The sequence below is a fragment of the Plectropomus leopardus genome, chromosome 11 (genome assembly GCF_026936395.1).
Source record: "Plectropomus leopardus strain MGB_pleo_1.0 chromosome 11, ASM2693639v1, whole genome shotgun sequence".
In the NCBI taxonomy this organism is placed as follows: domain Eukaryota; kingdom Metazoa; phylum Chordata; class Actinopteri; order Perciformes; family Serranidae; genus Plectropomus; species Plectropomus leopardus.
The window spans coordinates 37117272-37140360 of record NC_142186.1 but is presented as its reverse complement, the minus strand read 5'-3'; the positions used below and the strand labels follow the sequence as shown (position 1 = coordinate 37140360).

Here is a 23089-nt window from a genome sequence, read left to right as displayed (position 1 = left end):
TACACAAACACACACACACACACACACATATATATACACATACACATACATATATATACATATATTTTTGGTTGTTTCGTTCCTCGTAGCTCTCATTGTCTTGTAGTAAAGTCAGGTCATCATTTTGTCACTGTCATTTTCAGAAAATGCAAAAAAACATTGTCATTATACACATATAGATATTATATATATATATATATATATATATATGATGGTGATATATATCTTGCATCAATAAAGAGATGTATTATAAACAGAATTTTAAAAAATGATGCGAAAATCTATTGCATCTATATATTATTAGTATGGGAATTTATGATATAATATGGGTTTTGTAACTGTCAGTTAAATTCAGTTGTTTTAGTCACTTTCATTCTTGCAGTAAAAAAAACTGCTAAATGAGTGAATGTCCAAAACCATACAGTGTTTTTGGGTAAAGTTCTCTTTTATTGCAGCTTGGTGATACAAACAGAAGCAGATTAACTTGATGATTTGATGAAATGGTTAATGCTGTGTCATGCTCAGTTGGGGTACGAGCCCTGTGCTGCTGCAGCTCGACTCAAAGCATTTTCACTAATTTTCAGGTCATTTTCTTGAAGTCTTTTCACGGTTACTTGAAGTTTATCTGTTGCCATGTTGCTCATTTCCTGAAATCAAACAACTTTGCTCAAGTTTCAATTTGCAGCTCAGCTCCTACAATAAGTCTAAAATACACTGTGGAAACTAAATAGTTACATTCAGACTGTTCAGGTCCAAAAATGCTCCATTGAAACCCATTCAAACTGACATTTTTGATCCCACAGCCATCAGAGCAGAAAAACAGGACTTGTATTATTTCTGGGTGTCATTCTGGGCTTTTGACTCTGAATTTGTCATTTTGACTATTTTCCACCTGATGAGGTCATTTTGACCATATTTGGCATCTGGAGGAAATACATGCTATTTCCACTAGGTGACCTGTCACAGTCAATGTAGCTGCTGATCACTGACATATCCCAGACTGTCAGCAGCTACACTCACACACTGACATATCCCAGACTGTCAGCAGCTACACTCACACACTGACATATCCCAGACTGTCAGCAGCTACACTCACACACTGACATATCCCAGACTGTCAGCAGCTACACTCACACACTGACATATCCCAGACTGTCAGCAGCTACACTCACACACTGAGGAGGAGACTCAACATCATTCTTTTTTTTTTGCCATTGTGACAAAAACCTGGCATTTAAAGGGTTAACAATCTAAAATGAACGAATATATGATATTTATGAACAGGGCTACTGTCAATTAACTAGTAAACTCAAAAAAAGCTATAAAAAAAACAACTCATATTTTTTAAAGCTTGATTATGAAAAGCGCATTTGGTGTGCAGAGCGAGTGTGAGGAGTGTGGAGAGCGTGAATGTTAAAGCAGGCCATAAGGGGTTAAATGGTGCTCGGAGTCATGAAATGGAAAATAGGGAGGAGAGCCAGACAGGCCCACAGGATGGGCGGGTAAGATCCTTGATTGCTGACATCGTTTTGGGCAGACTGACATTTGGCCGCTTCCTCCTGGTTATTTTGCAATTTCTCCACAACTGCTCTGATTTCAGGTGAATCCAAATCTGGGCGAAACAGAAATTTAGCCACTGTACCATTCTGAGGAAAAAACAGCAACAGCAACAAAAAAAGAGTTAAATTCTGCAGTCTATGATATGGACCCAATCACAGTGACAGCTGTTAGGATGGAGATGTAAAACATGAAACCAGAGAAATGTTTTGGATTTCTGTGGATATAAACCAGATCTGCGGACCACACACCTGCAGGGAGAGCCGCGCTCCGTAACGCACGTAGGTGGCGAGGTGTTCACAGTTGTTGGAGAGGAGTTTGTACCCCGTACAGTTTGCTTTGACTTCTTTGATGCGCTGTATGATGCTCTCTCTGGATCCTGGAGTGATGCCTTTGAACCCGTCAAAGTAATTGTCTTTTTTATCATTTGGCGGTTTGCCCGTCGTCTCTCTCAGTTTGGCAAATTTACATCCAGTTTTAGACAGTGAACCTGTGTGCGTGAAAAAACATTGAGAAATACTGCAGAAAAACTTGACACAAATCTGTTCTCCCACTCTTTACGTTTGCTCTTTTCTTATTATTTTCGTGTCATTTAGAAACAGGCCTGTTTTCCTTTTGCACAGCAGTGCTAACCTGTAACAGTTCAGCAGGACTCCTGCAGCTGACCGCAGAGCACTGAGGCTGTTTTCACACTCGTGAGACGGATCAGGCGTGAAAACACCCTAAGGTACGTTTCAGATTGCACGAGGCAGCAGTGCGTGAGCAGTGCCCAACCTGCCTTTTCTTTTCTTTTTTTTCACACTGCCGCCTGAGCAGGGCTGGTTTTTTCACGTGCTGGTTGTGGTTGTCAGCGGGAGAAGACAGGAGAAATGTTTTCTGATGATTAAATTGATGCTACCAACTTTTATTGCAGTTTTAAAGTCTCTCTCTGTCTCAGATGAAATATAAAGACATCGGTTTTACTCCAAACTTCCCTGCTTCTGTTTCTAAATAAAAGTCCTCTGACAACGTCTCTGTAGACAGAATAAGCTGTTGACACAAGACATTTTATTTTGAAATACTTGCAGGAGCGTGCTGTTGACACTGCAGGAGCTGCACGACTTCATAAATTAGTGGTTTCATATGTGTTTGTTGGAGGGATTGGAGGGATCTCACTGTGTTTGTTGGTGTGTCCGCACGATGTCATGGACAGGCAAGAGATCAGGTAAACATTAGCAGAACCGGCGGCAGGATCAGGGATCTATGAAAACTTTTCAGTGTTTTTTTCTCTTCGTATTTCTCTGTGTGAATCAGTCTCTCTTTCAAACTTAGCGCAGACTAAGTTGGAATGATGTTTTAGCAGCGTAGGAGGAGATGGAGGGTAATTAGTGACAGCACGTCATTGCATTTCACTGGTTGAGGAGCGAACTTCTCGGCTAAGAGACTACGGATGAAAATTAGCCTCCTGGCTAACTCTGGCATTTTTATACTTATCGTATTTATTAATTTGCACTGTCCCTTTTAAATAAACTAAACCTAAACCTAATTACTGCCTTTGTTTTGTTCCAGTTAATGCCAAAAAACACCTGCTTACTCCGTGTTTCCTCTCTTCTTATCCGTTTTTTAAGTAGAATGTCAAACAAATTAGCGTCTTTTTTATTAACTCTCAGTAATACTGTATTTAAATGTTCATATTCCCATTTTTAGTTACTTGTGCGGTGAAATATGTCGTTATCCTCTTGGCCGATGTCTGTCCACACTGTTTTATTGCCCACGTAAACGGCGTAGTGCTTGTACATGGGCTTATTCTTGAAGGGACATTTCCTCGGAAATGCAACAATATCTCCAAATTCATACTGTGAACACAAGAATTCAGAGCTGCATTTAATATGTTGTTCTTGTTTTGCTTTTTTTCCTTAAAACTGTAAAACACTTTGAATTACATTTGATTTGTTTGAAAGGTGCTATATAGGTAAAATTTGGTTGACTGAACTTACGTCTCCATTAATCTCATTTATTGAGATCAGCAGTTGAAGGATCACAGCAACCAGGATCAGGGTTTTCATTTTTCCAGCTGTGGAGCACCAACACAGAGAAGAGAGGAGGATTATTAATCAGACTGGATGTGATTAATGAGAAATATCACCATCAACTTCAAATCTGATATTTGAAAATGGACAAAGCGTTCCTGTTACTGCAGGCTTTAAATGAGGAGTGAACAGCTAACCTGCTATTTCTCACTCACACACACACACACACACACACACACACACACACACGCGCACAGAAACACGCACACACAGAAACACGCACACACACACACACACACACACACACACACACACACACACACAGAGAAACATGCACACACACACACACACACACACACACACACACACACACACACACACGCACGGAAGAAAGAAAAACATTCAAAACATGCATTAACCTTCTTTAACCTGAGAAAATTGGTTTAATTTCTGTTAAAAACTTTGGAAGAAGACGAGGAGCAACTTAACAAGACATGGCCAAAATGTAAAGATGAGTAAAAAAGTCCCAAAAAAGGGTAAAAAAACCAAAAACAAACAAACGTCTGCGACGCGATTTTAAATGATCATTTCAAGATATTAGTAGATTTGAATAATGCTTTTATAAAACCTAGGGGGAAACGTAAAGCAAAAAAAGAGAAAGGGCTAGGAAAAACTATATTTATAATGATCAAAGTGACATTTAAAATTACGTTACAGAATTATTATACATTTGTAATCACCTTTTCCCAGACTTATCCAAAAATATTACCAGATTCAGACAATACTCTTGTTCTTTTTATTAATTTCCTTTAGCTTTTGTTAATAACACATTTTACCCAAATGCATAATAATGTTTATTCTCTCATTTTTGAAATTAATGTCTGAAATGTTTTTTGGTCACATATCTGACACAGGCACATCAGAAGGTGCTGAAACAGAAACAGAAAATAAAAAAGTTATCAGTGCTGCCCATGCTCAGCAGCGAAACACAAGGCAACAAACAACAGATAACCAATCTCTCAAATCTCTCTGTCTCTCTCTCACAGACACACACAGACACACACAGACACACACACACACACACACACACACACACACACACACACACACACAACAGTCTGATGGTCCCGCTGGAACATTTCAAGATACACAACAAACTAAACTTCACACTTTGACTACACAACACTGAATAAATGTTTTGAAAGTATTTTTGTATCATGTTTACTCTCAGTACACAACACAAAATCCAGAATTAGGTTGCTGTAAGTCAGAAGTAATGCAAGCTGTTGCCATTTTTGTTTATATGAAAATGTTACTGCTGTTCATGCCCTCAACATAATTTCTATATGTAAATGATAAAATAGGCTTAATCTAAAGCAATATATACATAAATGTCTTTAAAAAAGAGTGGATATACTTAACACAACACATTCATCTGAAGTTATTTAGCAGCGAATTGGTTCTTAAATTTAGTTAATTCATCTAAATGAATAAATTTGTGTTCATTTGAATTAAAATAAAAACATGTTGATCTGAATAAAAAAAATGAGTGCAGAGTATTGCCACAATATGTGTTTTTTTTTGTTGTACATTGCAGTCAGCTTTTATTAGTTCAGTTGTTAGAAGCTGATTTAACCTTTTGCATAAATGTTATTGAAACACAGTATTATGAGAAGAGTGTAAACGCTCGGTCACAGTACCTTTGTGGCTGCACGCTGCTCCTCAAAGTGAAACTGCTCAGCAGCTTCAGGGAGGAAATAAACTTCCTCTGACCTCAAAGAGCAAACGCCCATCCTGCAGCACTAGAATGTAGTTAAACAGCATTCAACAAAACAAGGATTAGATGAGTCACAATTCTCCTCAATAATAAATCATATAAACATCAACAAAAAAAATACAAATTAAAAATATACATAATTCTTATTCATTATTTATATTATTTATTTATTTTACTTTTGTTTATTGATTTTAAGGGGGTTTGTATGAGCCCTTTAAACAGGTAAATAAACAGCAATCGCAGCACAGAAATGTCAATAAAAATTATGTATTTATCTTATTTATGTGTGACTAATTGATCAGCATTTGGTTAAAGTGCAGCTGCTGAGGAACTGTTTTAGTGCTCACTGAGATGAGCATAAAGACGAGTGCACGTGTGAGAATGTCTTTAAAATACAGAGGGAAAGTTTCTGTGGGTGTTGGTGTGAAACTGAGAGGCGTCATTAACAACTTTAGTCTGCTTGTCAGTAAAGTCAACCTGGAAACGTTGAGTACCACAAAGTTCAATGTATGATATGGGCCCCAGATGCCGATTTGCATATTTTCCTGGTCATTTTTCTCCATTTTTTACTACATTTTTTAAAAATCAGTTTCCAGTAACTTTCCTTATTTCTTTTTCTTTTCTTTTTTTTTTTTTTTTTTTTTTTTTCTTTATTTCTTGCAATTATGGGGAGGAGTTTTTTCTTCTGTTGCTCATTGCCTTGTTCCCGTTATCTTTTTTTGAGATCAAGTCCATTTGTTCAGGTTTCAAAGGGTTAAGATATAGATCCAAAATATTTAATTTTGGATATGTTTTTTTCGCCACATCATGACCCAAAAAGATCATTTTTAACTTTATGGATGTCAAAATACTTTCAGCTAATAATGACGACGATATTTTCTGCAGCTCAGATGATGTTTCCGTGGGTCAGTTTATGGGAAATAGCAGGAATAAATATGGATATGTTAGGGGAACACAGCCATGTTCAGGGGTGGAAACAAACATTTTGGAACAGTTTTAGACTTGAAAAGTTACTTCTAATCCACAGAGTTACAAAACACTGAACAAATGTCTCATTGTTTGCATTAGCACAAAAGTGTTCGAGTGCTGAAATAATCAGTTTATACTTTTATACATTTTCACATCGCCTGGGAGCTCACTGGATAGTGCGGTTGTATCCTCGTCGTGGGTTCAAATCCGGCCTTGGCCCTTTGCCGCATGTCATCCGCTCTCTCTCCCCCTTTCACGCTCACAATATCCAATCGATTAAAGACAATAAAAGCCCTGAGAAAAACAATCAAACAAAAAAACACTTGACACACCTGAGTGAACAGAGGGCTGAGATGAGATGAACACAAACTGAAGCAGTGTTTGTCATCAGGCTAAGTTTCCACTGTAGTCCTCTGACAAGACGTTTTGGAACCTGCATGAGCAAACTGGTTTTATTTTTTGCAAAAACATGGGGAGAAAGCACTGAGCAAGTAAACAATACATGTCCCAAACATGAGCATGGAAGGAATAAAAAGTTACAGGAAAATTACTTGAAAATAAGCACACAACAAAAAGAGTTAAAAACAAACAAGTTCATGAAAAAAGGGCTGAAAAATTATAATTATAACATATAATAAAGGGTTAAACAGACTATTGAAAGGGATAACTTCTGCCAAAGTCATTTTCTGGTGATGAATCTGTACTTTTACTCGAGTGTGACTTTCAGGTACTTCATCCACGGCTGACAGGTGCACACGCAGAAACTCCTGACTGCTGGAGAATAACAGAAGTCAGATTTATGAGCTTGAACTACCGTAAACTTCCACAGACAGGTATTGCATTGCAGAAACAGATTTGCACTCATCATTTCACAGCAGCTGGCTCCACCCTGTGAAAAAACAGAACCATTACAATAAACACAAAGCCTTTTTGTGGGATGAGAAAATGTCTTTCACGTTGCTGCTTTGTTGGATGAACATGAGCAGTTAATACAGCTGAACTCGTTTACTGAAAAATGCAGTTTAGCTAAATCCCTTAATACACATGATGGAAAATATCCTCAAGAATTCAAAGGTATCCAGTAAACTGCCTGATTTGAATACTGGTAGAGTATACATTAGGGAGATTTTATAACACCATCAAAAGTACGATTAACTAACAATGACACAATATCACCACACAAATAATGTAATTATCTGAAATGGCCAATTTTACCGAAAATGAAAGAAATTCAGTTTTAAAAATCACAAAGAATATTTATCCAGCTGCAGAAACCATAAAAAAAAAAGTTGATCGGTGTGGATTTAGATTGATCGAGCCAGAAACGACAGAGCATTTTATTTTTCTCAGTCACACAAAGATGTCTACAGCTGGATGAATATTTGGAGTGAAAATCTCTCATTTCAATTAAGTCAGACTTTATGGATGTTCTCAACCCCCAAATAATAGTAAATCTAATAATTATTCGGGGTAAATATCATATTAATTAGTGAATGTAAACTGAGCAACAGCCAGCCCTCCATAAGCTGTTTGAAGAATAAAATAAAAAATATTTTTCCTCCATAAAGTTGCTCTTTACAGATAATTAGTGCCTGAATGAGCTGAACATCTGAGCTTTACTTTCTATATTGTCAAATGTTGTCTTTTTGTTTTGTCTTATTTCACTATTTCATTTCATTTGACTGGAAATATAAATGTTTTTATGTTTCTGGATTGTATAGGGTCAGTATTGTTAAACTGGGACACTTTTCTGAAAACTCTGGAACAGTTTAGAGAATTTTCCACTAATCTGAGCTCCAAACATGATACCTCTTTATAAAAATCAAGCCCTTTACTACAACATGCAAAAGAATGAATGACGGATGATAAAACACAGAATCAGTTATTCCATCTCAAACACAATATGTCCTTATCACCTTTTTACAGGCACTACTGGCAAAATGGGACACAATCAAAATAAGCATTTTACAAAAAAGGTGACAGGATTTTGGAGTTAATTCATGGTAATTTTGATTCACAATTATATACCATCTCAAAATATATTGGAATGAAAAAGCGAAGGGTCACGCCCACAAATATGACGTCATATCCAGGTGACCTTTTTGTCCTGATCCTATACCTGTTAAGTAATGCGTAGATACCGCTATTAGGTTATTTTGCGTACTCTGTGAAAATATAATTCAATGCAAAGCTTAACTGTCCCGTTCAGACAGTATACTCACCCTACTGAACAGTTACAAAAAACAAAAAAACCTTTATCAGACTTCTTATCATACATCCATGAGAGCTGCTGGCGCGACCTTATTTCCTGTTGCCTGAGCAGTTTATTTTCACTTTTGCTCTCCCCTCAGAGGAAACCACTCCAGCGCCCCAAAAAGGTAATGTGACATAACGTTAACGGCGGATACTTTAATATTTCGGTCTCACCGCATATTTAATGTACCTGATGGTTTTTTTTCCCGTTTTTAATGCGCTGAAATTCAGTGTAACGCTGAAGAGTGAGACTGAGGACGCCTGGCTCAGGCAGTGTTGTTTATTAACCCTTTCTGTAATGTTTTTCCGTGGATTGTTTGTGTGTGTGTGTGTGTGTGTGTGTGTGTGTGTGTGTGTGTGTGTGTGTGTGTGTGTGTGTGTGTCACTCACCTGCAGCACGCGCTCCTCGTTTTACTGTTTCTCTAATGACGATTCACAGGTTGAGACATTTGTCCAAAAATAATATTTAGTAGCCATCAGTAATCTATGATTAATTATGATATAATGAACACGTATGTTCAAGTACTCAGGGGCAGTTTTAAGGAAAAATTTCTAAAGAACAAAAAAAGTTTTTTTTTCATTTTCTTCATATTTTCTTCAAAAAAAGTAAAAAAAAAAAATTTTAGAGAAAAAAATCGCCCAAAGAAAAAAAGGACAATTAGAAAAAAAATGCAGAGGCCCCACAATATATTATCACCATACAATATTTTTGGGATTTTGAATGTGTTGCCACGTGCTGTGTATTTCAGAAACACATACTGCAATATTTTGAGATTTCTTACTTTTTTAAACTGCTAATTATGTCACCAGAGAAAAACTTTGTAAACATCTGTTTTATGTAGTAAGATACAGTTTTCATTGTTTTTAATCACTTCAGCAATTTTTATTGCAGCAAAATGTATCTAGTGGACTGAGGAGCAATATATTATATTATTCTAGTCGGTTATACAATGAAACATTTTTTATTTGTAATCTTAATGATTTATATGATAATAATTTAAAAAAATAAAGCACAAACAAAAATCATTACTTGGGGTCCATGTAGAGATACTAGATGACAGACATTTTTTTTTTTAGCTCAGCTCCTACAGTAAAAAAAACCAAAAAAACACAGAATTGTTACAACCATACTGTTTAGTGCAAAAATTGCGGCATTGAAACCCATCCATTAAATTTTAATTGTGCAACGTGTCGATCTTTCAGAGAGCTTCGTCGGGTATTTTCAGATCATCAGTTGCACCCTTTGTAAACATGCTGCAGCGTTTGCCCTCGAGTGGGGATGACTTTGGCAGTAAGTTTTCAAAGTGTGTCGGGTTAAAATGTGGCTCATTGCTTCCTAGGAAAGAGTTAATTTCATGTTTCTGCCAATGTTTCCTCTTGAAGATGAAGGCAGAAGTTCCTGCTCACATGACGAGGAGGTGAAGTCAGCAGGTATTTATTTTCTGATTGTTAATGTTCAGCAGAAAGACTGTAAACTGAGGTCTGTAAATCTAAGGAGCTGCAGGACGTTGACTAAGTACTTTTACATTCATTTTGAGGTACTTTCACTTTGTACTTTACAAAGTTACACAGTACAGCATTTTCTGATGGTTACTGCAGTTTTTACTTTGCAGATAAAGATCTGTGTACAAAAGCTATAATCGATTAAAATAAGTTAAAATGTTGCTCATGTATAAATAAAGTCATAAAGTCAGCTCCACCTCAACAGACTCAACATTAATATGCATTTATGAATCAGTGATCATAATCTTTGGGCTTCAACTAAGGATTTTTTAAATAATTGATTAATCCACTGATTGGATATTCTGTTAATTGATTAATCTATTCTGAGCTCACTGTGTTTTCTTTAATCATCTTATCTTGTTCAAATGTCAAAGATGTTCAGTTTGTTTTTTGTGTGAAACAGAAAATCGCAGCAGATTTTCACTTTGGGGAAATAGGGAACCAGAAAGCTTTTAGATGCTGCTTATTTTTCAACTATCAACTAATCGATGAATTAACTTTCCAATAATCCGTCCTAAATTTGAAGGCAGGACTCCTAATTCTTTGCCCTGAAGTTTTAATACTTTTATCGAAGTAAAGCATTTCAATAGTGAATACTTTTACTTTTTTATTTTTCTGTATTTTGTGTAATGTCACAAAGATGTGATTAATTTCTTAGAGTTCTGCTGACAGAATTGATCAGAACTTTAATTAAGACCTTGCAGAGGTCTGATTAGGTCTTGAGCCTGATATTTGTAATGAGTCCAGCTAACAGAGCGTGTTGGGTGTGTTTGTGTGAAGAGAGCGCGACCATGAGTCAGCCGGAGGAGGAAGGCGAGCAGTTGGTGACCTGCAACACCTCTCAGTCTGAGGAGGATGAGGGTCAGACCAAACCTGAGAGGTGAGATGAAGATCTGCAGACATCTCTGTCACACCTTTGTTTAAATCTGCGCACTGCAGGAGTCAGAGAGGTTTCAGTACTGAGATGATGAAGATTTCACTCATTCACACTCCTCAGTGTTTCCATCTGTCTCTGAGAAAAACCCAGGCTTTAACACACATCGATCTTTTTCACAGATCTTTCCGCAGCAAATCAGCTGCTGCTTCAGCTGTTAGAGCTGGACAGTTAACCCTTGTGAACTCCTTTATGAATTTAAATCTAGAGTATGTACCGTTCTTCATTAACCATATACGTGTGTCATATATGCAATGCGGTCAGAAACCCTTGAAACTAACACTTTCTGACTAACTGTGAACCTGCTGTTGGACCTTTAAGACCTTTGGCTCAGAGACGGTCAAATTTAAGCTCTGAGGCGTGTTTTGTTTTCAGTCATTGAGCTTTTGTTACTTACTAATATTTTTACTCCTACTCTTATGAGTCAGGTCAGGGTCAGAGGTCAGTCAGAAGAGTCTGCATTGATGAGAGATCAGTTCTGACTCTCATCAATGTTCTTTTCTTGGATTCAAAGTATTTATTTGGTTTTAGTCAGAAACCTGCCAACATTTTGACTGTTTTTCTGAGGTCTGACTGACCATCGAATTTGGTTTGCAATGTGTGGTAACTTGTAACAGACGCCATCTTTCTTCACCGTATATCACTGAGCTTGATATACGTCCACCTGTCTGTCCATGCGTCATGTCTTTCAGGTCTGAGCAGGAAAGATCAGCTTCTCCTGCACCGAGCTGTGTGTCCGTGAGGAGTGACAAGTCCATGGATTATCCCACGGTTTTCAAACGGCAAGATTCAGTTTCTGAGTAAGTCAGAACCTAAAACAGATCCTTTGGAGCACAAACTCACTGGAGATCCTTTATTTCCATCTTCCTGTTTATCTTCCTTCTCAGAAGCACTAGATATATGTTAACCAAAGAACAAGGTTCTTACTGTATATCTCTGCTCTCACAGTCCCGTCTTCATCACTAATGGATCATGTTTTCTCCACAGACTTCACCGGGGGACGTCAGAGGTTCTCACTGATCCCCAAACAGAGCTGGACTCCATATTTATGGTGTGTACTGAACAAGCGTACCTTTAACTGGTATTTAAAGGACCAGTGTGTAGGATAGAGGGGCATTAACGGACAGAAATTTAATATAATACCCATAACTATATTTTTATAACCACCTGAAACTAAGAATCGTGTTTTTGAGGTTTATATCTACACAGGGAGTGGGTCCTCATTCACGCAGTCTGGCATGTTACACAGCCATGTTTATACGATAGCCCAGGACAGACAAACCAATTTTAACATTTTTAATTTTTTGTTATGTAAAAACATCACTGGGAGAAAAGCAAAAAATCTTTTCTGAAGACAAAAGCCTTCAGTGTTTTTCTTTGCTCATCTTTCAGTGAAGCAGCATTCTCCAGGTCTGATACCATGGGAGCTATTTTCAGCATCTACACTCACCTCTTTAGGAAACGCCATCATTGTTCTGAACATAGAGTCCCTGTTGTCACACAAACATGCTCATAGCTGCCAGTGCGCAGGTTTCCATTAACCCTCAAAGTGCACAAATTTAAATTGCAAATATTAAATATGCCTAATGGAAACATGTCAATTTTGGAAAAAATCCCATTTGTTGCAAAAGCGTTTTAATGCTGGCATGAGACAGTATTTCAGACGATTCGAAAAGACCATATTTGGCAAAACTGGGTCACATGATGCCGTGAGGTCACATGACGCTGTGAGGTCACATGATGCTGTGAGGTCACATGACGCTGTGAGGTCACATGACGCTGTGAGGTCACAGGAACTGGCTCCCTCATGATGCAGCAGGAGCTACAAGAGCTGTTATTGCATCACATAACTCTGAGAAAGTTTTTAACCCACAATTCCTCTGTGAAATTGTGGACTACATCTCCCAGAAATCCCTCATACGTGTCCGCTCCCACGTGTAAGGGGCTCGCCTTTCCATCACGGCTCCATAACACGCCTACGTGGCCTCGGATTGGGAATAATGACGGCGAGTGCGGTGGCTGCAATAGAAATAAAGCTGCTGATGTTTTGAGCATCCGTCGCCATGGTTACTGGGATGTTATCACCAGAGGAGAAGTCACATGACATCACTCAGTGGAAACACAGTCAGCTCCATGTTGAGTTTTATCAACATTTCGAAAATATCGTTTAAGTTTTTAAGAATCTAATGGAAACCCGCCTTGCAGCTCCTCACATGCTGATTGGTCCAGGCCAGCGATGGTTTGGACACAAACGCATAACTGGAAGCTTGTCAAGATGGATTTTTGTGTGATCTTGTGATTCGACAACACTTTGGCATGGACAGTATTTCATACTGAGAAATAGGGGCTATGTTGTCAAGGCTGAACAAGCGTCTTTACCCAGGCTACATGGCTAAGGGAATCGCAGCTAGTTAGCAAGTTGAGCAGGTGCCTTCATTGCGACCCCTTTGGTAGAGACCTTCCTCACTTCCTATCGGACAGCTAAGTTGATGACAGAAAAGATTTTTATTAAATGTCACATTATTAAGTATTTCTTTTACTCACTGACAGGTGGAGCTGATGTTGTGTTCATAGTTTAAAAGTTGTAATTTAAGCGGCTGTTTTTTTTTATTCCAGCATCTTGAGAAGAACATTGTTGCTTTTGTGAAGAACGAGCTTAAGAAGTTTAAGAGGGTCCTGAGTCCAGATTACCCAAAATGCTCAGAGAGCCAAGGCGAGGATGAGGATGTAGTTGATGATGAAGAGGAAAAGCAGAAGACAAGCAGCAAGAGAAGCATTTCTGAAGATCACACTGCATTTTCTGAGGAGAATGGAGCAGGAGGGGCTGGCTGACTCTCTGCAGAGCAGTAAGAGGATTTTAATTTATGTTGACGTTTCCTGTAAGTATGCTGTGTCAGAGACATACCTTTGTCTAGGTCCAAATCTGTTTGTCCCGCTGATAAATAGAATGGAGATGTTGATGGGGTTACATTAAGAGCCCCTGTTTACGCAAAGACGATATCAAGAGTATCCCCAACACTTGGCTGATTATCAAACTCGATTAAATCACTGTATGCATTTCCGTCTTTATGTAAACCTTTAAATGTTTTTGATGATGTCTCAGTAGGAAACATGTGTTTGGATCTTAAATCTTTGAGTCTTTAAATAGACCTGTACAATCTTTTGTTGCCCGATACTATATTTACCATTTGTCCTTGCAGAATTTCTTACTGCAGTGTGCCTCCGTAATGTCAAATCTAATCAGAAGATGAAGTTTCAGTGTTTGAGAGGATCGCTAAAGCAGAAAATCCAACACTCCTGTATCAGATCTACCAAACCACCAAATTCTCCACTGATACAGTTATTTTTTCGTACAGGGAAAAGCCTACACTGACACACCAGCATTTAAACTACACATACAATCTCATGTAATCCATTACATTGTTTGTCATTTATCTATTTAGGTTTACTTGCTGCCATGTGCCAAAATCAACTCAAATCTAACCTGCAGAAGAAGTTCCAGTGTGTGTTTGAGGGGATCACTAAAGCAGGAACCCCGACCCTCCTGAATCAGATCTACACAGAGCTCTACATCACAGAGGGAGGGACTGCAGAGGTCAATGATGAACATGAGGTCAGACAGATTGAATCAGCATCCAGGAAACCAGTCAGACCAGAAACAACCATCAGACAAGAAGACGTCTTTAAAGGCTCACCTGGACGAGACGCACCGATCAGAACAGTGATGACAAAGGGAGTGGCTGGCATCGGGAAAACGGTCCTAACACAGAAGTTCACTCTGGACTGAGCCGAAGACAAAGCCAACCGGGACATCCGGTTCACGTTTCCATTCACGTTCAGAGAGCTGAATGTGCTGAAAGAGAAAAAGTACAGCTTGGTGGAGCTTGTTCATCACTTCTTTACTGAAACCAAAGAAGCAGGAATCTGCAGGTTTGAAGACTTCCAGGTCGTCTTCATCTTTGACGGTCTGGATGAGTGTCGACTTCCTCTGGACTTCCACAACAACGAGATCCTGACCGACGTCACAGAGTCCACCTCAGTGGATGTGCTGCTGACAAACCTCATCAGGGGGAAAACTGCTTCCCTCCGCTCGCCTCTGGATAACCACATGACCTGCAGCAGCCAATCAGATCCCTCCTGAGTGCGTTGACATGGTGACAGAGGTCAGAGGGTTCACCGACCCACAGAAGGAGGAGTACTTCAGGAGGAGGTTCAGAGATGAGGAGCAGGCCGGCAGGATCATCTCCCACATCAAGACTTCCCGAAGCCTCCACATCATGTGCCACATCCCAGCCTTCTGCTGGATCACTGCTACAGTCCTGGAGGACGTGTTGGAGACCAGAGAGGGAGGACAGCTGCCCAAGACCCTGACTGAGATGTACATCCACTTCCTGGTGGTTCAGACCAAACTGAAGAACGTCAAGTATGACGGAGGAGCTGAGACAGATCCACACTGGAGTCCAGAGAGCAGGAAGATGATGGAGTCTCTGGGAAAACTGGCTTTTGAGCAGCTGCAGAAAGGAAACCTGATCTTCTACGAGTCCGACCTGACAGAGTGTGGCATCGATATCAGAGCAGCCTCAGTGTACTCAGGAGTGTTCACACAGGTCTTTAAAGAGGAGAGAGGACTGTACCAGGACAAGGTCTTCTGCTTCGTCCATCTGAGTGTTCAGGAGTTTCTGGCTGCTCTTCATGTCCATCTGATGTTCTTTAACTCTGGAGTCAATCTGCTATCAGAAAAAAAATCAACTTCCCGGTGGTCTCTATGGTTAAAAATCAGACCTGAGCTCCTCTACCAGAGTGCTGTGGACAAGGCCTTACAGAGTCCAAATGGACACCTGGATCTGTTCCTCCGCTTCCTCCTGGGTCTGTCACTGGAGACCAATCAGAAACACCTACAAGGTCTGCTGACAAACACAAGCAGCTCACAGGCCAAACAAGAAACAGCCGAGTACATTAAGAAGAAGATCAATGAGAACCTGTCTGCAGACAGGAGCATCAATCTGCTCCACTGTCTGAATGAACTGAATTGTTGTTGTCTAGCGGAGATCCAACAGTCCCTGAATTCAGGATGTTTGTCCATGTGTGAACTGTCTCCTGTTCAGTGGTCAGCTATATGCTTCATTTTGCTGTCTGTAGAAGAAGAGCTGGACATGTTTGACGTCAACAAGTACTCACCTTCAGAGGAGGCTCTTCTGAGGCTGCTGCCAGTGGTTAAAGCCTCCAACAAAGCTCTGTATGTTAAAAACTAACTATATAAATTAAATGTATTAAGACCGGTAAAATTAATTTTAATTTCTTATTTTATTTTTAATATTTTTTTAGGCTGAGTTGCTGCAATCTGTCAGAGAGAAGCTGTGAAGCTCTGTCCTCAGTTCTCAGCTCCCAGTCCTCCAGTCTGAGACACCTGGACCTGAGTAACAATGACCTGCGGGACTCAGGAGTGACGCTACTCTGTGCTGGACTTGGAAATCCACATTGTAGACTGGAGGTTCTCAGGTCAGGATTCATCGGTTTATTCGATAGATGACTCTGGTATTCACGGCGAACATGGGTTAAAATGTTATATGTATATTTCCAAACAATTACTTTCTCTTCTCATTTATGGGAACTTTATGGGCTTGGATATTGAAAGATTTACCCTAAAAATAATAGTCATGACAAGCCTTATTTTTCACAAAATTATTGCAAAAGCCGTTCCCATAAAAAGCAGAAAGAAGTGAAATACTGTAGTTAAAGAAAAAAACAATCTGTGTGTGTTTAGGCTGTCAGGCTGTCTGATCACAAAGAAAGGCTGTGCTTCTCTGGCCTCCGCCCTGAGATCCAACCCCCACCACCTGAAAGAGCTGGACCTGAGCTACAATAATCCAGGAGACTCAGGAGTGAAGTTGCTTTCCGATGGACTGATGGATCCAATCTGTAGACTTGAAACTCTGAGGTATGGACAGACAGGGTGTAGGCTGAGTTTGTTTGAGTCAGAAGGTCAAAATAAGCGAAATACAAGTTGTTTAGATTCATCTAAGTTGTCATGGTCTTTGTTTTTTTCACTAGGCTGAAGTATGGTGGATCACAGACAATGAAACCTGGTCTGGGGAAGTGTAAGTGTGGGGGTTTTGTAAATAATTAAAACAGGTAGTACAGAACTGACACTACTCATCTCACACATTGATTTTTTTTTTGGTCAACAGACGAAAAAGCGAAACCTGTACACCTCTTTTCTTTATCTCTGAGACATTTCAAGCCATTTCTCACCAAGTGTCAGGAAACCTCCTTGAGAACGACCTCCTAGACCCCCATTAGTCTGGATTCAAGGCAGGCCATTTCACCCAGACAGCCCTGCACTTGCAGTGGCAGAGGCACCAACCTGTTCTCGATTCGATCTCGTCAAATAGAGCCGCTCCGGCAGTGCTTTCGGCGTACGAGCGTGACTCCAAAAGCCATCTTCCTCATCCAAGTGCACACGGCTGGATGGCATCAGATGAGAACACACTCAGACACAACCAGCAGCATTGTTATTGTACACTGGCGGATGGCTGGTAGGCAGCGGGCGCTTCCACATGCATCGTACACGGGTGGCATCACATAATAACGCTGCCGCTAACCACATAATGTAAGGAAGGAGCGTGTGCTTATAAGACGGTCGGGCAGGTGGGGGGGTGGATGGGTCCCACAAACAACCAAATTTTGTGGGGTAGTCTGGAGTTCTCTTCCCATGTGGATATGTGTGTGTGTGTGGGTGTTTTTCCTACCCCTAACCATGTGCCTCTTTTTCCTAAGCCTAAACATCCGTGACTTTGCTGCCTAATCCCAACCATCATGACGGTCTGAGCTGTTGTGTAAACCTAAGGACCGAGCATCTTTTTGCATGTTGCGACATCATGTTAACGGGCAGTGTGATCCCACCATGATAGGATACCTGAAACGTCACAGGTAGACGTAGAAGGTCCTGACAGAGCGGCTCCGCGTGACGAGTTCAGAGTGAAGACGTGTTGGAGGCAGTGGAGTGATCTTCTCTCTTGATCACTTGTGGACCTGTGATGCTTTCATGATGGTGAACCACCAGATCTTCTCTCCATCCTTAAAGGGGTTTGGTGTCTTAAGTTCCTCACTCTCTCTGTTTGCATCCTACCTGAGGTGGTGATCCGAACAGTTGACATAGAAAGGATCTCCGACTAGTTATCCGGATATTGTATTCCCAGCCCCCATGTTGCCTTGCATGAATTATAGGCGTAACTTTGGGTGCTGAGCCAGAGGTCAGTGTCTTCTAATAGTCGAGGTACTGAATGGTGCGCTAATTCTCTTTCCAAGAGCAATTGTGAAATAAAATGTGGAAAAACACCACCAGTTACACCTCATATAACGAGATCATACCTCCGCTGTCTCTGACTGCCATGTCAAAGCATTGGTTGTTTACCTTTTAACCAACCGCGTTAGACGTTAGCTTACCTTACTATGTTATGCTGAGTGCACCGAACAAAGCTCCGACAGACCAACACTTTTCTTCTCCATGAGAAGATTCGATTCCACCTTAAAAGGTCGAAGTCAGACCAGTGAATTAAGTTTTTTTAAAGCAGAGGGGTTACCAAAATTGCTGAGGGTTTCAAAGGTATTAAAGGTACCATCCACAACCTTTCACAATGGAAACACAAAAAAATGCGAACCAGACTAAACTAAACCAACCTGCTGGTGAAAATGCCTCATCATAGACTTTCCATGTAGGTGCATGGAAGGTCATGGAGCTGCACTCTCGCTGTCTGAGGCTTTCCACGTCGGTACATGGAAGGGCAGAGGAGTCCCAGAAGAGAGGAATACCACCAAATATCTTACTGCTATTAGAAAGGGAATGTTTTTTGATGAAAGTGGCCCTGACTGAACTGTAATTTTGGTTTTGATCCAATAGAAAAGTTCAACATTCTGAACCAAATGAAGAAAATGTGAAACCCTCATAGTCTACAGTTATGCTAGCTGCATCACCACGCTAATATGCTGCGTGACAGTGACACCAGACGCCCGTAAACTCAAACTGGACCCAAACACAGCAAACAGAAAACTCATCCTGTCTGACAACAACAGGAAGGTGACAGTGACGAAAGAGATGCAGCCGTATCCTGATGATCCAGAGAGATTTAACTACTGGAAACAGCTGCTGTGCACCCACGGTCTGACTGGCCGCTGTTACTGGGAGGTGGAGTGGGAAGGACATGTGTATGTAGCTGTGACTTACAAAGGAATCAAAAGGAGAGGAGACAGTGACGACTGCTGTCTGGGAATGAACGATCGGTCCTGGAGTCTCAGCTGCTCTGGTGAGGGTTACGCTGGCCTGCACAGCAACAGGAGCGAGTCCATCAGCCTTTCACCCTCAAACAGAGTGGGGGTGTACCTGGACTGGTGTGCTGGCACTCTGTCCTTCTACAGAATCTCCAATGATAAACTGACCCACATCCTCACCTTTAACACCAAGTTCACTGAGCCGGTCTACCCAGCCTTCAGGGTGAAGATGGACCCGTTAAACTCATCATTTTCTTTGTGTTAGATCCAGTAAAACATCTCTTTTTCTCTTTCCCAGTGCGTTTCGGAGTGAAATTAAAATCTTTTTGCAGTAGTGGAAAAGAGATTAGGTGATCACTGATGATGAACACTTACAAGCTGAGTAATAATCAGAATCAAGTAAATTTGCAATCAATATATGCTCTATTTAAAGGTCTAGTATGTAGTATTTAGTGGCATCTGGTGGTGAGGTTACAGAACCAAAATTTCTCCATGTTCCAAGCATGTAGGAGAACTACACACCAACACGGAAATGTGATTGGTCTGACGGTCCCCGCCACTGAAAGTGCAATGAGCCTATTGTTTTTTCTGCTTTGCATTTTGCATTTTATTGAACTTGGATAAACTTGGATGAACTGAGGATGCTCAGAAATGCAAGAAAAATGGCATGGACATTAGAGCTGCTGAAAATTGCAGAAGTTTTGCAGCGATAGGACTCAGGCGCGGTCATAGTGATCCCCAAATACATGCCAGGGTTTGGATAAAGTTCCTCTGATGTCCATGAAACTCGAGTGGAACTTTGCTCTCATCTTCAAGAGTGAACATTTCTTGATTTTTTTTCTTCTGCCCAACAGAAAGTCAGCAAGCTTGTTTTTTTTGCTTTAATTTTCATGCTATGAATGGAGGACTTTTGGACTTACAAAAACTCATGGAACTTTGCTCACAATTTCAAAAATTTGATTTGGTGATGCAGTTGCCTGAGTGTGGCGTGTTGGCTCTATAGCGCCTCCCTGTTACTTTTTACCTTAAAAGGTAATTTTGAAATCTTGGAAAACTCATAAAAGTGGGTTCACACATCCAAAACTGTCCACTCCTGAAAGCGTGAAAGCTGGGACAGAGTGGAGCTGATGTTCACAAAAAAGTATCATTTTGGACATATTTCATATTGGATTTCATTAGCTCCGCCGACCTGGCTGTCAGACATTTTGATTTCTGAGCATTTTTCATGTATGTATGCAATTTTTTTTACTTCTCCAACAGAACTCATCGGATTCATATCAGATTTGGATGGCATAACCCTCTGACTGAAGTGACACTAAGTTGCAAAGGAAAAGGCGATGCACTGCACAGGTGTGAAACCTTTGCAGCAGAATCTCAAGACCTTTGTAACATCAAATTGCTGTGGAAGCTAGTTTTGATGATACAACATGCAGGGAGCTGTTATGACTTGACTTTGCAACATCCAGTCGGCCCCAAATTTCATATGCTGGACACAAGTCCAGACCTGAAGACACCTACATGTCAAAATCAATTCATTGTCATTCAGCCACCTGACAACAGGATGTCAGCCTTATGTGACAAAAATCAATAGATTTACATGAAATTTACGTGTTGGGGTCTACACATGACATGCAGCAACATAATGTATAATTATTGTGCGTTGTCTAGTGTCGCATTGACCAGCATCATTGCTTCTTGCAGCTTTAATTTTGCTGGTATCCACTCTGTGACTGGTGTGCTGTGAATTATATGCTTTTCATACATTTTTGTATATTGATGCATCAAGAGCATCAATATACTATTTTTTGTAGAAGTAGATGCTGATTTAATAAGCTCTTGATTTTTTAGGGCATTTATTGTGTTTGGAGGTTAGAAACTCTAAGACCTCCCAAAGTGAATACATAATAACAGGCTTAAAAACCCATGTAAAAGAGAGCAGAGGAATGCAGCCTTTTCAACCCAATTTGGTGGACAGAGAGGGTTTCTTACACAGTAAGGGTTGGCAAATATATTTAGTCTAGTGTGAAACTGATATGTATATTGTTCCTCAGTACAGAGAGTATGATAACAAATCTGCATATTGTGGTATTATCATGAGCTGTATGTTAGAGCATACAGGCGAAATTCGTCAACTAAAAGTCCTTTTTTTTTTTACCAGGTATTTAACTGTGGTTGAGGTAGTCATCGCTCCCTGGTGAATAAAGTTTATGAACTGGATTATTGCAAGATGTAAATAATATGAGCCAGCTAGAAGATCCACTGAAGAATAGGGATGATACACTATGTACACTTAACCCCTTAAAACCTGAGCAAATATGCTCAATTTCTGTAAAATTCTAACACGCTTTTCACTCTTCCTGTTGTGATAACTGTGTGTGTGTTGATGCATGTGTCCTAAATGTAGTCCAGATTGTGTATTTGAGTGTAATCAGTGAATTTGCAGCTCAGCTCCTACAATAAGTCTAAAATACACTGTGGAAACTAAATAGTTACATTCAGACTGTTCAGGTCCAAAAATGCTCCATTGAAACCCATTCAAACTGACATTTTTGATCCCACAGCCATCAGAGCAGAAAAACAGGACTTGTATTATTTCTGGGTGTCATTCTGGGCTTTTGACTCTGAATTTGTCATTTTGACTATTTTCCACCTGATGAGGTCATTTTGACCATATTTGGCATATGGAGGAAATACATGCTATTTCCACTAGGTGACCTGTCACAGTCAATGTAGCTGCTGATCACTGACATATCCCAGACTGTCAGCAGCTACACTCACACACTGACATATCCCAGACTGTCAGCAGCTACACTCACACACTGACATATCCCAGACTGTCAGCAGCTACACTCACACACTGACATATCCCAGACTGTCAGCAGCTACACTCACACACTGACATATCCCAGACTGTCAGCAGCTACACTCACACACTGACATATCCCAGACTGTCAGCAGCTACACTCACACACTGACATATCCCAGACTGTCAGCAGCTACACTCACACACTGAGGAGGAGGAGACTGGAAATTATTCTCTGTGTGTCTGTGTGTGTGTGTTTTTCATTTAAAAATACAGTGGCATCATGAAAACATGGCATTTAAAGGGTTACAATTCTGAAAATCAGTGAATACTTGATATTTATGATTAGGACTGATGTTGGTTAAAAACGTTAATTCAATGAAAGTATAAAATCATATTAATGTATATATTTTTAAAAGCTTGATTTTGTAAAGCAGAGTGATGTGATAGGTGTGTGTGATATCACTAAATATTTTCTAAACTCTCATTTAACATTTATGCTTGTAATCAACATACTTACACTATAGATCACTACTTCTATGATTGATCGACGATTTCTTTCCCTCAAAAAAGCAAATAAAGAGAAATAAAGTGAGATGATTATTTCAGTTGAGTATTTTTATTGTAATTGAGGTGACAGTTTTACAGAAATAATATTTGTGATCTGAAAATACACAAACACACATACAAATCTGAACTTCAGACACTGCTAATAGGTTAAAAACAAATCATTTCCCCCGATGTTTAATGTTCCTTTAATGTTTCTTAAAAACTGGAGATTTGTTATAATGAAAATGATGAGGATGAGGAGGATTCATAAAAACATATATGGTCTCTACAGCTCTATACAGCTATGCTACTATTATTTTACAAAAATGTGCAATACTTTTAAAACATCTTTATATGTTAATATTATACATAAAGCAGATATACAGTCTGTTGTTAATTCATCCTGTTTGATTTGAAGAAATTGCGCCCTTTACAAATCCAGCTTTCTATCCTTCAGAGCATTTCAT

The 23089-nt window shown here is 39.8% G+C and overlaps 1 protein-coding gene and 1 pseudogene across 3 annotated transcripts; one reads left to right on the top strand and one right to left on the bottom strand.

Annotated features, from left to right (window-relative positions):
• Positions 1-1239: 1239 nt before the first annotated feature.
• LOC148188351 (phospholipase A and acyltransferase 1-like) lies at positions 1240-5343 on the bottom strand. Of its 2 annotated transcripts, none has more exons than XM_088084860.1 (5): positions 5267-5343; positions 3534-3610; positions 3248-3392; positions 1809-2047; positions 1240-1646 (listed from the first exon to the last, which is right to left on the bottom strand). In XM_088084860.1, the coding sequence occupies exons 2-5, from the start codon at positions 3600-3602 to the stop codon at positions 1434-1436; spliced, it is 666 nt and encodes a 221-aa protein (XP_087940986.1). In that variant the 5' UTR covers positions 3603-3610; positions 5267-5343; the 3' UTR covers positions 1240-1433. The 2 variants fall into 2 exon arrangements, with proteins under 2 accessions (XP_087940986.1, XP_087940987.1); XM_088084861.1 differs by lacking the exon at positions 5267-5343 and adding an exon at positions 4307-4480.
• A 3302-nt stretch (positions 5344-8645) lies between these two features.
• Positions 8646-22846, top strand: LOC121964440 (NLR family CARD domain-containing protein 3-like; annotated as a pseudogene). Its single transcript, XR_015778035.1, has 11 exons — positions 8646-8690; positions 9906-9996; positions 10849-10948; positions 11695-11802; positions 11990-12053; positions 13619-13848; positions 14446-16238; positions 16328-16501; positions 16767-16940; positions 17054-17100; positions 19009-22846. The product of XR_015778035.1 is annotated as an NLR family CARD domain-containing protein 3-like (transcript).
• The last annotated feature ends 243 nt before the right edge of the window (positions 22847-23089 follow it).

Bases quoted from the DNA above. Each gene is read 5' to 3' on its own strand.
- LOC148188351 (XM_088084860.1), bottom strand. From the start codon at position 3,602: ATGAAAACCCTGATCCTGGTTGCTGTGATCCTTCAACTGCTGATCTCA. The intron at 3,393-3,533 runs GTAAGTTCAGTC...TTGTGTTCACAG, and splicing joins TAAATGAGATTAATGGAGAC to TATGAATTTGGAGATATTGT. The intron at 1,647-1,808 runs GTGTGTGGTCCG...TTTTTTCCTCAG, and splicing joins GAGCGCGGCTCTCCCTGCAG to AATGGTACAGTGGCTAAATT.